At 36.3% G+C, this 15,113-nt stretch overlaps 1 protein-coding gene across 4 annotated transcripts in view; it reads left to right on the top strand.

Moving 5' to 3' along the window:
- Positions 1 to 15,113, top strand: part of ATG5 (autophagy related 5) — a 120,140-nt gene that overhangs the window by 19,108 nt on the left and 85,919 nt on the right. For all 4 annotated transcript variants that reach the window (XM_007465761.1, XM_007465763.1, XM_007465764.1 and 1 more), the window contains one exon: positions 5,028 to 5,106. In XM_007465761.1, the coding sequence (XP_007465823.1) occupies positions 5,028 to 5,106 (79 nt within the window). The remainder of the gene's footprint in view (positions 1 to 5,027; positions 5,107 to 15,113) is intronic.

A 15,113-nucleotide genomic window follows, 5' to 3' on the forward strand; every position in this document is an offset into this window, starting at 1 on the left:
GAAAAAGAAAAAGAAAACGTTAATTCATTTAGAGAATTGAATTTAGAAAAGGCTAGAGCAATTTAAGGAAGAGAAAGAAAATGAGTAAAATGTGAAAGTAGACACAACACTAAATATTCTGGTGCAGTTAATTTTTATAGTGTGGTAGATTGAACCTTTACCAGTTTGATCCTCTTCTGGGGTATTCCAGGTTCAAATCCTCACCACTTCCTTTTCTTTTAAATTTAGGTTAAATTGGCAGGAGTAGCAATATAACAGCCAAATGGCTACATTACGATTTACTCACAGTTATGGCTTACATGGTTTCTGTGTTATGGGTTAGGAGCCTCATAACAGAACTACATGGATGGAATATCTGTTTAGAGGAATTGTGCAAATTAGTACTTTGAAATCTTTGACATATATCAGATTATAGTGTAAGAGAAAGTCAGTACTTTTAATTTTTGCCAGTTCTGTTTTTTTAGATTCTCTTGCATATTAATAGATTCATCAGAAATAAGCAATCTTGGAACCAGTTAATTCAGGTGGTGTATTTGTTTGGAGTTAGTATAATACTTGCATCAAAATCGTTCTGACATAAGCATCTGCATTGATGATCCACGTACGCTTTATATACTTTGACAATAGATAGAAGTAAATAGTTATTTTACTCCTAAATTTTTCTGGCTTAGTTTTATTTCTAAAGATTGCTACAGGATAGGGCTTCCCTGGTGGCGCAGTGGTTGGGAGTCCGCCTGCCAATGCAGGGGATGCGGGTTCGTGCTCCGGTCCGGGAAGATCCCACATGCCGCGGAGCGGCTGGGCCCGTGAGCCATGGCCGCTGAGCCTGCGCGTCCGGAGCCTGTGCTCCGCAGCGGGAGAGGCCACAACAGTGAGAGGCCCGCTTACCGCAAAAGAAAAAAAAAAATCGTTGAGGCCTCAAAGAGCTTTTGTTGGGCTTCCCTGGTGGCGCAGTGGTTGACACTCTGCCTGCCAATGCAGGGGACACGAGCCCTGGTCTGGGAAGATCCCACATGCCACGGAGCAACTGGGCCCATGAGCCACAACTACTGAGCCTGGTGTCTGGAGCTTGTGCTCCGCAACAAGAGAGGTCTCAACAGTGAGAGGCCCGCGCACCGCGATGAAGAGTGGTCCCCGCTCGCCGCAACTAGAGAAAGCCCACGCACAGAAACGAAGACCCAACACAGAGATTGCTACGATAATTGTTAGCTATTGTATTATTTAGAATGCTCTTATGTTAATATTTTTTGTATTTTTAAATCTTAAATATAAGTTTTAGAAATTATCATAATTAAATATCCATCCTAACCCTTAGTATATCAGGAAAAAGTCATCATCATTTACTATTTGAGACGAATGAACTTTAAAATATATATATATATATGTGTGTGTGTGTGTATGTATATATATATATATAAGTCACTTTATAAATAACTTAGAGAAGTATAAAGGAATGGCATATAACAACTTTATTATAGAAATTTTAATAGGCATTTAAATATAGAAATTCAGATTTTCACTCCATGTTTTCCTGGTTTCAAAGGTATATATATATATATATATTATATATATATATATATATACACCAGAAGTGGGCAATGTCCTCAATGCAAGTTACTGCTCATTAGTTGTCAAACATTCAAATGTATGAGGTTCCAGCTTGTCATCACTTCTGGTTCTTCTTGCGTTTAACGGCAATACTTTACGAAATTTAAAAAGCCCTAGATTGTGATTTGTTGTAAAATAATTTCTTTATTACATGAGTAAACATCCTGAATGTGCAGTCCAATTGTTTTTAATTTCTACATCATCTAATTCCTTCCAGTCATCTTTGTGTACAAATCTGGCTTTAATATTTGCCCACTTACTGTCAAGTAAATTGCAGTGTACAAATGGCATTAAAGATAAGAATACTGATACACATCCTTTTAGCAAAATGGAATGGTCTAGGTTCTAGTCATGAAATACTGTATGAAGAAATCCTTTCTTTTGAATGACTAAGTGGATAAGAATGCCGTATGTCCTTAGAAATACATTGTTTATGCATTAGTTCTTGAGTTTTATAAAATTCACCTAGGATATCATCATCTAAAGACTCATAGGCTGAGATTTCACTTATATGATCAGTTTACCAATGTCATTAAAGTCTAAAGTACTGCTATCTGTCTCTTTGCAAAAATCTTTTGATTTATCTAATTATGTAACATCTTCCTCTGTCAATATAGGTGGAAAATAAGACATTTTGAATTTTCAGCTGTATTAATGAGAGATAAAAGCAGACTCCAAAGATGGGGTCTGCATCCTTATTTTATGCTTTTTGGAATACGATATAATGTTTTAGGTGACAAAGTAAGAAAATGGAAGAAGGATGCATTATTATATCTTCTAGGCATAACATTATTCTTCCAAATTCTTATTATTTTAATCTTTTTTTTAGTTAGGAATAATTGATAAGTAATGATGAAATAATCCCTAGAATGATGAAATAACAAAGCGTTTCAAGATAGAGGAAAAAAATAAGATCACTAAGATACCACAGTATATCTTAGATTTGTAAAAGGGTCCAGTGAATTCACATGGCAGTTACCAGACAGACTAAGTTTTTTTCTTCTTTTTTCTTAAGTGAGTTTTCTCTGTGATTTTTGGAAGACTTCTAAGAAAGAATAAAAGGGGGGACTTCCCTGGTGGTCCAGTGGATAAGACTTCACCTTCCAGTGCAGGGGGTGTGGGTTTAATCCCTGGTTGGGGAGTTAAGAGCCCACATGCCTCACGGCCAAAAAAATAAAACAGAAGCAATATTGTAACAAATTCAGTAAAGACTTTTAAAATGGTCCAGATCAAAAAAATCTTTAAAAAAAAAGAATAAAAGTTATAAAGTATTAATCTTAAAATAGAGCTGCTCAGAAAAGAAGTTCAGAACCTAAAATTGGGCCCATTGGATCTTCATGGTATACCAAGGGTTAACTATTCTGTGGATCTTTGATTTATGCATTCAGCAGCTATTAGCTACTTTGTTCAAGATTCTGTGCACTTGCAGGCCTTTTTTTTTTTTTAATATTGAGGGTAAAAAGATAACTGATTATTATGAGTCTTTTTATGTTTAAATTGTATTCTAACTCAAATACTTGTTATTTATTTTTAAGGTTGTACTTGATTTTATGTGACTGTATAGATTACTTTAACATAATATTCGATTTAACTTAGAATTTGTACATAGTTCCATTTGTGAATGGTGGAGAATGTGTACAACACTGAATTGCTAGTCATTTTATGGGGTTACTGGTGAATCTATCCAGTAGGTCAACTACATAATTTGCTAAAGGCATTGTATAATTATATCTGCAGTGCTGCATCGAGTTTGGAAAGCAGTATGCTCTATTAGTTTAAGTATCTATATTCATTCTTAACCTAGTTGCACATAACTCAGAGGGACATGAAGACTAAAAAAGGTCTAATTTGTAAAAGTGCAGGGCATTATGTAAAGCCTGTGCAATTTTAAGAGGTCAGAGAGAAAGATCAGAATTGGATAGAATCTATAACTTGTTTATAGGGCAATATTTTTGTTTTTTTAATTAATATTTTTATTTCAGTTTTTAACTGAGACTGGAGTTTTTCCTGATTAGAGAATTTCCTAAAGGAAGCATTCTGTAATTTAGTTAATTCAAGATTTACTTCATATTCATTCCTAGTTACGAAGGATTTGTGTTAGATACTGACTTTCGACTAGAGAGAAGTTTGAGGGTTTTATTAAGAGATACAACACATATATGACTAAAACTACTCACTGTTTTATTCTGCTAGCAGGGCATTCATCTTAAATTCATTCTAAATAAATATATGATCTCTAATGACTGATGATTTTTTCCACAATTATATTATGTAGATGTAAGCAAACATAAACAGTATTAGCTAATATTTGAATATTGATCAGGTCATATATTTGGGTCACTCATTTGGAAGGAAATTAGATGTATTTTCAAAGTTTTCCACTCTTAAATTTAGGAGTAATTCACTAATATATAGGAAAGAACGGGACTGTACATAAAACCAGACAGTCTTCTTTTTGTCTTTGTTGGGAGGATTATTTATTCTGATTCACTGATTAAGCTACTTTAGATTCTTTAAAAGGATGTAAAAAATAAGGTTTATCCACTGAAATCTGCAAGGTTTGTATTATTAACTTGTTTGTTACTAAATAATTTGCTTCACTGTGAGTAATGGTTATATTAGGAAATGTCCTCTCATTTAGGAATTTCCAAATTTATTATTTTTAAAAAACACTTTAGAATTAGGCTACAGAAGAGTATTCAGTGACTTTGGAAAATGTTCACATATTGTTATATGAAAAAAGCAGGTTATAGCAGTCTGTAAAGGATAAGCCTAATGTATATTTAGATATGTATGCATAAAGAAAAGACTGGAAATTTATATACTATAATGTTAATAGTAATAAGTACAAAATAGGTGATTGCATGCTCTTCTAGGTGGTCTTCTCAGTTCTTAACATTTTCTAAAATTTTAAGTTTATTTTTTAACATCTTTATTGCAGTATAATTGCTTTACAATGGTGTGTTAGTTTCTGCTTTATAACGAAGTGAATCAGCTATACATATACATATATCCCCATATCTCCTCCCTCTTGCGTCTCCCTCCCTCCCACCTTCCCTATCCCACCCCTCTAGAAAAAAACTGGTTGCCCAATATGAATGCTTGGATGATAATTAGATGTGGCAGTGCTGTGACATAACAGTGCTCATGGCTGATAAAAGGTGCCTTAGTACAATTTCATTATGTATATTGAGGATTCCCTGGGGAACAGTATGGTTAGGAAAAAAAAAAAAACACCTGATGCCTAGAAACTATGCCATATTAGCCCAGGCAAGTAACTGTGTAAAACATTACCTTTCTGTGATTTGTGGTTGAAGTCCCCTGATATTTGATGTTGAAACATGCTGGAAATTTATTTTGGAGTTGTAGTTTAACTTTAAATATTTATTTTACCTTAAAATATACTCTTTCATTTTTAGGCATTATCCAATTGGTTTGCTCTTTGATCTTCTTGCATCAAGTTCAGCTCTTCCTTGGAACATCACAGTACATTTTAAGGTATAGTTTAAATAACATTTCCCATTTGTCCCACTTGTGGTACTACTTAGTTAGTAGACTTAGAGTAGAATTTTTTTTTAAGTTGTTTATTGCTTTTCCCATGATACTTTTTATTTGCTAAGCTGCCATTAGTGTTTATAAAATGCCTTTCAATTTCTTCTTAACTCTTGATAACCATTTAAACATTTAACGTATAAGTGCCTATTCTTTGTTGGAGCTGGATGCACTATGTTTAAAATTTATAATATTTTGGAATATTTATATTCATTAAAAAAAAACCCCAAATAGGAATAACAAAATCCTGAGTGCATGTGGGCATGGGAATGGGGAAGGAGGCAACCTAACACTGAGTAACTCTAAGACTCTTTTGATGGAATGAAAAGAAGCGTTAGGAGACAGAAATACAAAGACTTGATTTAAGTCTGTTTTGAGAAATATTAATTCCTGTAGTTTTTAAGAGTCCAGGCTAGATTTATTGTAACCTAATTGTGTCTCATTATTTTATAAAAATCTCATCACTCTTTCTCACTAAACACCCTGATTCTCCATCCTCCACCCCACAAGCAAGTACCGCTGAAGGATTGAACCCCCTCTATTAATTGATCACTAGGCAGTGATTCTCAAATGGTGACATATAGTGGGAGGGAGACATGCTAAGAGTTTGAAAAGTCATTTAGTGGTCTGATGTGCTTTCCCATTAGGGTCACTTATTCAAAGTCATTGCCCAAAGGCTCACCCAGTCTTCCTAAGTTACTTTCCTTTCCGTTTTACTGAAATTGGATTTGTGGGGCGTTTGCATTTATTTCACTATTATTTGCACTGATATACTTTGCACAGCACCATGCTACCACAGATGTTAGTTACCAGGGAACCATACAGAGTGAGGACATGGTTCTAATATGCATGAGTTTCAGTTATCATGAAGAACAGTGACTGCCTGTATGTATAATAATTTAAATTTAGAATGGTAGGAAGGTAAAACTACTCCAAGCATAATAAGTGTAGAGGTTCCATATTGCCTAACAGGTCTTTCCCGTTATGTTGAAAAGCATTTCCAGTAATTGATTGTGTGTGTGTGTGTGTGTGTGTGTGTGTGTAGAATGCACTCTAAAAGACTTTGAAATCTAGGTTAAAATATATCATAGTTACCCACTTATTTATTCATTCAACAAATACTGAGAGCCTGCTGTGTGCCAGCCAGGCACTGTTCTAGGAGCCTGGGATATGTGAGTGAATGATACAAAAGATACTCAAACAAATTTTATGGTACCTAGTTGGCATTGCCTGTTAGGCCGTCTGTAATTATTGGTTGAATTAGTTGATGGATTGTAATAATGATAGGAAAGGCTTAGAATTCTTATGATTGGTATAGTGTTACGGTTCTCAGAGTGCTTGATGGACCCAGATCCATGGGGATTCCTATTTCCATAATAATATTAAGATGCTATTTGCCCTTTCCACTGTGTTTAAATTTGTACTGATCTGCAAAAGTGACGGTGAGCAAAACTTTTGGCACCTTAGCACAGAGCAAGGCCCTGTACCAAAATGTGCTAGTGATCGTTGTGTTCTTCACCACCACACACTAGGCCTGGGTGAAGCAGTACAAATTATTAATTATTATTAATCTTGACTCTTAAGTACATGTCTTTCTGATCTCATGTGGTGAAATGGGAATACACATAAAGCACTTCTGCTGTGTGCCAAATACGATGGTTGTCTTACGGAAAAGCATTGTGCCCTTGTTTACTTTGAGAGCTACATGAGCCACTTTTCTCATGAAACACCATTTTTTATTTGAAAGAGTGACTGACAAACTGTGGTTTATTCACACTTGGGTATCTGTTAGTTTCTTACAAACAAAGTGACCTCTCATTGCAGAGAAAACAACTGACAGTATTTGTTTCCAATAATAAGATTTGCACTTTAAGTGAAAATTAGAATTTTGGAAAACATGTATCTGTCACCATGAGCTTGACAGCTTTATTATTCTCAAAGAATTTTCTGATGAGATTGGTGGTCATTTTAACAAATTGATTTTTAAGAAATTTTATATAGTGAAACGTGAAAACGTTTGGAGAAGGCCTACCTTAACTCAGTAAACAGATACTTTCCAAATGATCAATGCATTATGTTGAGAAATTATGCATGTGTGAAAGATCTGTTCAAAGTGCATGGCTGGCATCAGGAATTTTAATGTAACAGAGGTCAAAATGTTTATTGATGTGTTTTCAGATTCCACATTAATGTTATAATAAACTAATTGAATTGATGTAGTATCAAAAAATAATATCCATAAATCTGAAAAGACTATTAAAATACTACTTTTTCCAACTACATATTTTTATAAACCTGTATAATTACATACTTTAACCAAAACAACTGCATAGTATTGAATGTGGAAGCAAATAAGATAACTCCATCTACTTCCCATTAAGCCTGATGTTATAAAGATATTTGCAAAACTATACAGCAGTGCCGGTCTTTTCCCTAAATTGTTGTTGGTGTCGTCCTGGAAAATACAGTTATTTTTCACAAAAATGCAGTTTTTGTGTTGACAGGTAATGGGTTTATTCTTCTTTTTTCTTTTTTTTGCGGCACGTGGGCCCCTCACTGCTGTGGCCTCTCCCGTTGCGGAGCACAGGCTCCAGACGTGCAGGCTCAGTGGCCATGGCTCATGGGCCCAGCCGCTCCGCAGCATGTGGGATCTTCCCGGACTGGGGCACGAACCCGTGTCCCCTGCATCGGCAGGCGGACGCTCAACCACTGCGCCACCAGGGAAGCCCTGGGTTTATTCTTGATATTTTAAAATGAATTGCTCTTTGGGATCCTTAGTAGGTCATACATTGTCTTCCCCGATGGAAAGTTTATTAGAGAAATTAAATAGAAAGCAGAATGTTAGAGGATGTTTTAAATTTGCTCCAACTACCAGCGTGTTTCTGTCAGCTGCTCTTACTCTTTCTGACCCTGGCCTGTGTTGGAGGAAAATAATTGCCCAGATTTCTTTCTCCCTATACTAAGTTCCCTTTATTTAGGGTTATAAGACCTGGTTTACCACAAAGGTCGTCCTCAGGTATTTAATTGATAGCTTATACGGACTGATGTAGGCCCACATCCCCTTGTAGTGCCTTATGGCTTTTGATTGATTATAATGAAACTGAGTAAGCATTAAATTTGCAGGTAGAAAAGCAATGCTTTTAGATTGAGGAAGCAGGTTTTCTTTAAGTTTCTAGAAAATAGTTTCTCATCAACGGGTTAAATTTATCGAGTAACAACTTGCTGTCAGTTGATGCATCAGTATTTTATCTTTTATGATTTTGTATTGAGTGTGTCACGTGATGTGTGTGCTTTAACCAGACTGCTTAGAATTTTTATTTTACAGTTGCTTTCAAAGATACTGATTTTAATTAGATTTTGTGCAACACTGAAGTCTCCAAGAGATTCCCTCACCTCCATCACACATTTCTGTCAGTTCATAGTTCACACTGAATTCTTGGGGAGAAAACCTGTTAAAATTTTTTTGAAAGGACATATTTTCTCTAATTTTTAACTGACTTTGATGCTTGTCATTTGAATAGATTCATAATGTTTATAGTAAGTGAATTTTAATGTCTAGAGCAGTGCTTTTCGAAATTTAACGTATGTACAAATCACATGTGTGTCTTGTTAAAGTGCAGATTTTGATTCTGATTCCATAGGTTTGCGTTGAGGGCAGAGGTTCTGCATTTTTAACAAGTTCGCAGTGCTGTTGATCCACCAGACCATGGGTTGAATAACAAGAGTTTAGAAAACAATGCAGATTTAAAAATTAGTGTTGGACTTCCCTGGTGGCACAGTGGTTGAGAATCCGCCTGCCAATGCAGGGGATACGGGTTTGAGCTCAGGTCCGGGAAGATCCCACATGCCGCGGAGCAGCTAAGCCCGTGCGCCACAACTATGGAGCCTGCACTCTAGAGCCCGCAAGCCACAACTACTGAAGCGTGTGTGCCTAGAGCCTGTGCTCCACAACAAGAGAAGCCACCGCAATGAGAAGCCCACGCACCAGAACGAAGAGTAGCCCCCGCTCGCCGCAACTAGAAAAAAGTCCATGCGCAGCAACGAAGACCCAATGCAGCCATAAATAAATAAATTTATTTTTTTAAAAAAAGTTAGTGTTGTGTACAAAACCAAAAGGTTGTAAAGGATGATTCAGAAAATTGTTTTTGTAGGAATTTTTATATTATTTTTTGAATTCTGAGAGAGAAATATGCAATTGTAAAGTGTTAACTACTTTAAAACATGTAGATTTACTATGCTTTCTTTTTCTGTTTACCAAAACAGGAATGAAAAAGGTATCTTCATGGTTTTCTTAATTAACTTCAAGGACATTTTTGATTCCTAAATCTGATTAGCCTCCTGAAAAAATTATTTTATTTCTCTTTCCTCAGCTTTTATTTTTAAAAATTCAAACCTGTATTAGAAAGATTGAGAGTCGAACACCCACATACCTTTCACCTGGATTTGCCAATTGTTATTTTGCTACCTTTGCTTTATTTCTCTCTGATTTTTTATTTGATATTTTATTATTCTTATAGGCATTTTGCTTGCAAAGCTGCATTATAATCAAAAGGTTGCTTACAGCGTGTGCAGTTTTTAAAGAGGGAAGTTAGTAGTGTGATTCAGAAATTTAGTAACATCAAATGAAGAGAGTGGGCTCTTTAAAATGCTCAGGTCTATTGCATATCTATCCTAAAAAAAAATTAATGGAGTAAAAAAAAACCCAACAGTAATTCAGTGTTTTTCTTTTTCTCTTAATAAAATGGTGCTAAACTGATTTATTTAGGTTTTGAAGAGAACAGAAGTTTAAATTTTGAATCTTGTCAGTGATTATTAGGGGTCAGAGCTCACATTTGCTAGGCAAAATTGGGTCAGCATTAAGGTAGGTGTTTCTGTGCAAAACACTGCTGAATGATTGTGACCAGACAAACTTAGGTTTTTGGATCAAGGCACTCTATCTTTCCTACGGTGCATGAGAAGGCACTACCACTGGTCCTGACTATACTTGTAGGACTGACCACACCCTTTTTCTGATGGACAAGTTTTCTTGTCTAGGCCAAGAGCCACTGTGTCTCTCTCTAAGGTAATTTACCATGTCCCTGCTCCTTCCACTGTGTGTTGATGACATAGATCTGAGGTAGCTTTCCTTGTTCTTAAGTGCACTTCATGCTCTCTCCTATGCTTCTGCTGCCTGTACTTCCCAGCTCTACATATTGGTGGCTGTCTTGAAGTATTTTATCAATATTGTATTATATTATCTGTCTATCACGGTGGGACAGGTCACCAGAAATGTAGCAGCTTAAAACAGCACACATTTATTATTGCACAGTTTCTGTGGGTCAGGCTTACCTGGATCCTCAGCTTAGTAGTCAAGGTATTGACTGGCCTGTATTCTTGCCTCGAGACTTGAGAATCTGCTTCCAAGTTCACTCAGGTTGCTGGCAGAGTTCATTTCTTTGTGATTGTGGGACTAAGGGATATATCTTCTTGTTGACTGTTAGCTAGAGGCCGTACTCAGCACCTACAGGCTGCTTGAAGTTCCTTGCCATGTGGATTTTCCCAGCATGGTAGCTTACTTCATTGAGTCAACAAAAAGAGCCTCTAGAGCTAATCTGTTAGCAAGACCAGAGTTATATAACATGACTTAATCACAGGAGTAGTATCCCATAATCTCTGCCACATTTTAAAAAACTTTTAAATTTATTTTTGGCTGCTTTGGGTCTTTGTTGTTGCCTGTGGGCTTTCTCTAGTTGTGGCGAGCGGGGGCTAGTCTTAGTGGTGGTGCGCGGGCTTCTCATTGCGGTGGCTTCTCGTTACGGAGCACGGGCTGTAGGCGTGCAGGCTTCAGTAGTTGCAGCACGTGGGCTCAGTAGCTGCGGCACACAGGCTCTAGAGCACAGGCTCAATAGTTGTGGCGCATGGGCTTAGTTTCTCCACGGCATGTGGGATCTTCCCGGACCAGGGATTGAACCCGTGTCCCCTGTATTGGCAGGCAGATTCTTAACCACTGTGCCACCAGGGAAGTCCCTTTGCCATATTCTTTTGATTAATGCAGATCACAGGTCCTACCTACACTCCAGGGGAAGGGATTACAGAAGGGTGTGGACACCAAGAGGTTGAGATCACAGAGGGTCACACATACTTAAAGCTTTATGAAATAAGGTTTGTTTAGTCATTAAATTATGTATCAAATATTTATTGGGGTTAATATCTGCTTTCATCTCTGACAGTAAGTGGATTGTATTTTTCCTCTAGTCATAAGCAGCTATAAAGCCAGACAAAGTATATGAAGTAGAGCTGTTTTCAGGCACTGGATGTAGAGAGAAAGAGAACAAACTAGGTGAGCCCCACATTTAGCCCATCTCTGTGCTTCAGGGTAATTGGCTAACTATGTCATGGGGAGTGGAACTCAAGCAGAGCAAGGAAGTTCTACTGAACTGAGGGTGCAAAGATTGGCGTTCTGGGCTGCTGAAGCAGCTGGAACTTGTTAGGTTGTTGAGGAAGAGGGTACGTACAGAAGTATGAGTTCCCCAAGAGTGCTTGGCTGAGGGTTGGGCTGCACACATGTACGTGATGTTCCTTAAGGCCTAGTAGAGAGTGCATGTTAGGGAGTTAAAAGTGGGAGAAATATCATAATACCTGGAGATGTTGGATTTCAGCCCATCCAGAGTGGAGAAAGACCTAGTTAATATACTGGATATTAATCTTAGATTCCTGAAAGGCTGTGCTTTTGGAAAGGTTTGGCAAGTTATGGCCCGTGTGCCAAATCTGGCCCACTGACTGTTTTTATATGTCCTATGATCTAAGGATGTTTTTTATATTTGTTAGTGGCTGAAAAGAAATTAAAAGAAGAATAATATTTTGTGACATGTGAAAATGATGTGGAATATAAATTCTAGTGACCATAAATAATGGATGGATGCAGCCAGCCCTGTTAATTCATTTACATACTGCTTTTGGACTACAACAGCAGAGTTGAGTGCTTGCTATAGACATTGTATGGCCCACAAATAATACATTTACCATCTTGCTCTTTACAGACAGAGTTTAACTCCTCTTACAGAGTAAGGATTGCTCTGGATCTGCCCTAATAAAGCCTAAAATTAAGCCTTTTTAAGATCAAGGAGAGGCTCCAGGCAGAACAAACTCAACAAGAAAGACAGTATAATCTAGAATCCTTACACCATATTCACAATGTTTAGCATACAGTCGTCTATTACTAGACATGCAAATAAGCAGGGAAACTTGAACCACATCAAGGGGAAAAGTGCTGTCAGTAGACATTGACCCTGAGATAACCGATATTTGGAATTAGCAAAAAATGAATTAAAGCAACTATTAAAAACTCAGTGACTTAAGATAACAAAATTGCAGAACTGAAAAGAACAGTATCTGAAATTAAAAGTTCACTGATGGACTTAACAGTGAATTAGAGATGGCATAAGAAAGCTTCTGTGAACTTGACAGATCCATAGAGATTATCCAATGTAAAGAACTGAGAGAAGATAATTGGAGGGAGGTAGGGACAGAGTCCCAATGACTTCTAGGATAATATCAAGCAGTCTAACATACATGTAATTGGAGTCCTAGAAGGAAAGGAAGGAGGGCATGGATCAGAAAGAAATTTTTAAGAAATATGATTTGACTCACATTTCCTGGTTTCAAAGCAACAGTAAACACAACTACATGGTACCAGCAACTAAAGTACAAGCAACCAAAGAAAAAAATAGATAAATTGGACTTCATCAAAATGAAATACTTTCTGTGCTTCAAAGGAAGTGAAAAGACAACCCACAGAATAGGAGAAAATATTTGCAAAATTATATATTTAATATGGTCTGGTGTCCTGAATATATAAAGAACTGTTAGAATTTAGTAATAAAAAGGTAAATAACCCAATTAAAAATGGAAAAAGGATTTGAGTAGACATTTCTCCAAATAAGATATATAAATGGCCAGTAAGCATATGAAAAGAAACCAAGCATAATTATTTATAGTTGCCAAGACATGGAAAAAACCTCAGTGTCCATCAACAGATGAACGGATAAGGAAGATGTGGTATATATATATATACAATGGGATACTACTCAGCCATAAAAAAGAATGAAATTTTGCCATTTGCAGTGACATGGATAGACTTGGAGGGCATTATGCTAAGTGAAATAAGTCAGAGAAAGATAAATACTGTATGATGTCACTTATGTGTGGAATTTAAAGAATAGGATAAACTAGTGAATATGACATAAAAGAAGGAGATTCACAGATATAGAGAACAAACTAGTGGTTACCACTGTTGGGGGAGAGGAGACATAGAGGTGGGGGAAGTGGGAGGTACAAACTCTTGGGTGTTAGATAGGCTCAAGGATGTACTGAGCAACACGAGGAATATAGCCAGTATTTTGTAATAACTGTAAATGGAAAGTAACCTTTAAAAATTGTATAAAAATAAAAAATGAAAAAAACCCACAAAACCTCAGCATAATTAGTCATTAGAGAACTGCAAAGAAATACCTCAGTGAGTTACCCCTTCATGCCCACTAAAATAGCTATAATCAAAATGTTGGACAGTAACAGGTGTTGGAGAGAGTGGGCTAATCGGTACTTTTCATATGTTACATGTTACTGTTGTGAATGTAAAATGCTGCAGCTGCTTTGGAGAAAAATCTGGCAATTCCCTCAAATGCCATATGACCCACCATATTTCTACAGATCCTATAAACATTAATAGGATAGTAAGAAATGTCATGAACAACTTTATGTCAGAAAATTTGACAAATGGACAAATTCAATGAAAAGAAGAAGTAGCAGTTATGAGTAGCCCCTGAATATATGTAGAAGTTAGATTTGTAATTAAAAAAAAGAATCCTCACAAAGTAAAATTCCTTGCCTAGTTTCGTGATTGGTGAATTCTATCAAACATTTAAGGAATAAGTAATGTCAATCTGTAGGCTTTTTCCAGAAATAGAAGGGGAGGGAATATTTCCCAATTTGTTTTACAGGCTAGAATAACTCTGATACTAAAACCTATTAAAGATATTAAAGGAAAATTGCAGACCAGTATTTCTAATGAACTTAGATGCAGACACTCAAGAAAATACAAGCAAATCGAATGTAGCAACATATAAAAAGGACAATACACCATGACCATGTTGAGATTGTCCCACAAATACAAGGGTGACTCAGCTTCATTATCAATGAATCGATTTAATTCATTTCAGCATATTAGCAGAAAAAAGAGAAATCATGATTTGATGAATAGATGCAAAAAAAGCTTTTGACAAAACTCAGTACCCGTTTTTCATCAAAACTCTTAGCAAGCTTAGGAATAGAAGGGAATTGTCTCAGTTTGACAAAGACTAAATATGAGAAGCCTACAGCTGAAATCATGCTAAATGGTGGTTTACTGAATGTTTCACCTAAGATCAGGAAAAAGGCAAGAGTGTCTGCTTTCACCACTTCTATATAGTTTTGCTCTACTGCAAGATACACGTTCCTCAAAAGTACTGTGTTGTTAAAAATCAGAGGAAACCCCAAAACTTCATTAATGACAAATGAAAAAGATAGGAACCTAATAAAAGCACAATTTTACATTTTAACAAATTTTACATATGTTAAATGGTTAAGGAATACGTAAGTACTACAATGAATATGGCACTCTATGTTGAAAAAGACTGGAAATTTGCTTGTTGAAATGAGCATTGGAAAGGATTGCAGCTTGTTAGTTATTGTGAAGTGATAGGAGGAAGGTTATCTGAAATCAGACAAAATTATAACATAGGATGTGGATGAGTGTAATTCATAGTATGAATTGAAGTAGTGGATCCATTTCTGAGGTGTGTGTGTGTTCTGATTTGGTTTGGTTTAGCTGGGTACATGTTTTGTCTTCACCTACTATTGCGGACAATGTTTACAAAAGTAAACATGAAATTTACATTGTTCAAATTGTTCCCTAATACACCATTCACTTTGGAACA

Source organism: Lipotes vexillifer, unplaced genomic scaffold (genome assembly GCF_000442215.2).
Source record: "Lipotes vexillifer unplaced genomic scaffold, Lipotes_vexillifer_v1.1 scaffold732, whole genome shotgun sequence".
Taxonomy (NCBI): Eukaryota; Metazoa; Chordata; class Mammalia; order Artiodactyla; family Lipotidae; genus Lipotes; species Lipotes vexillifer.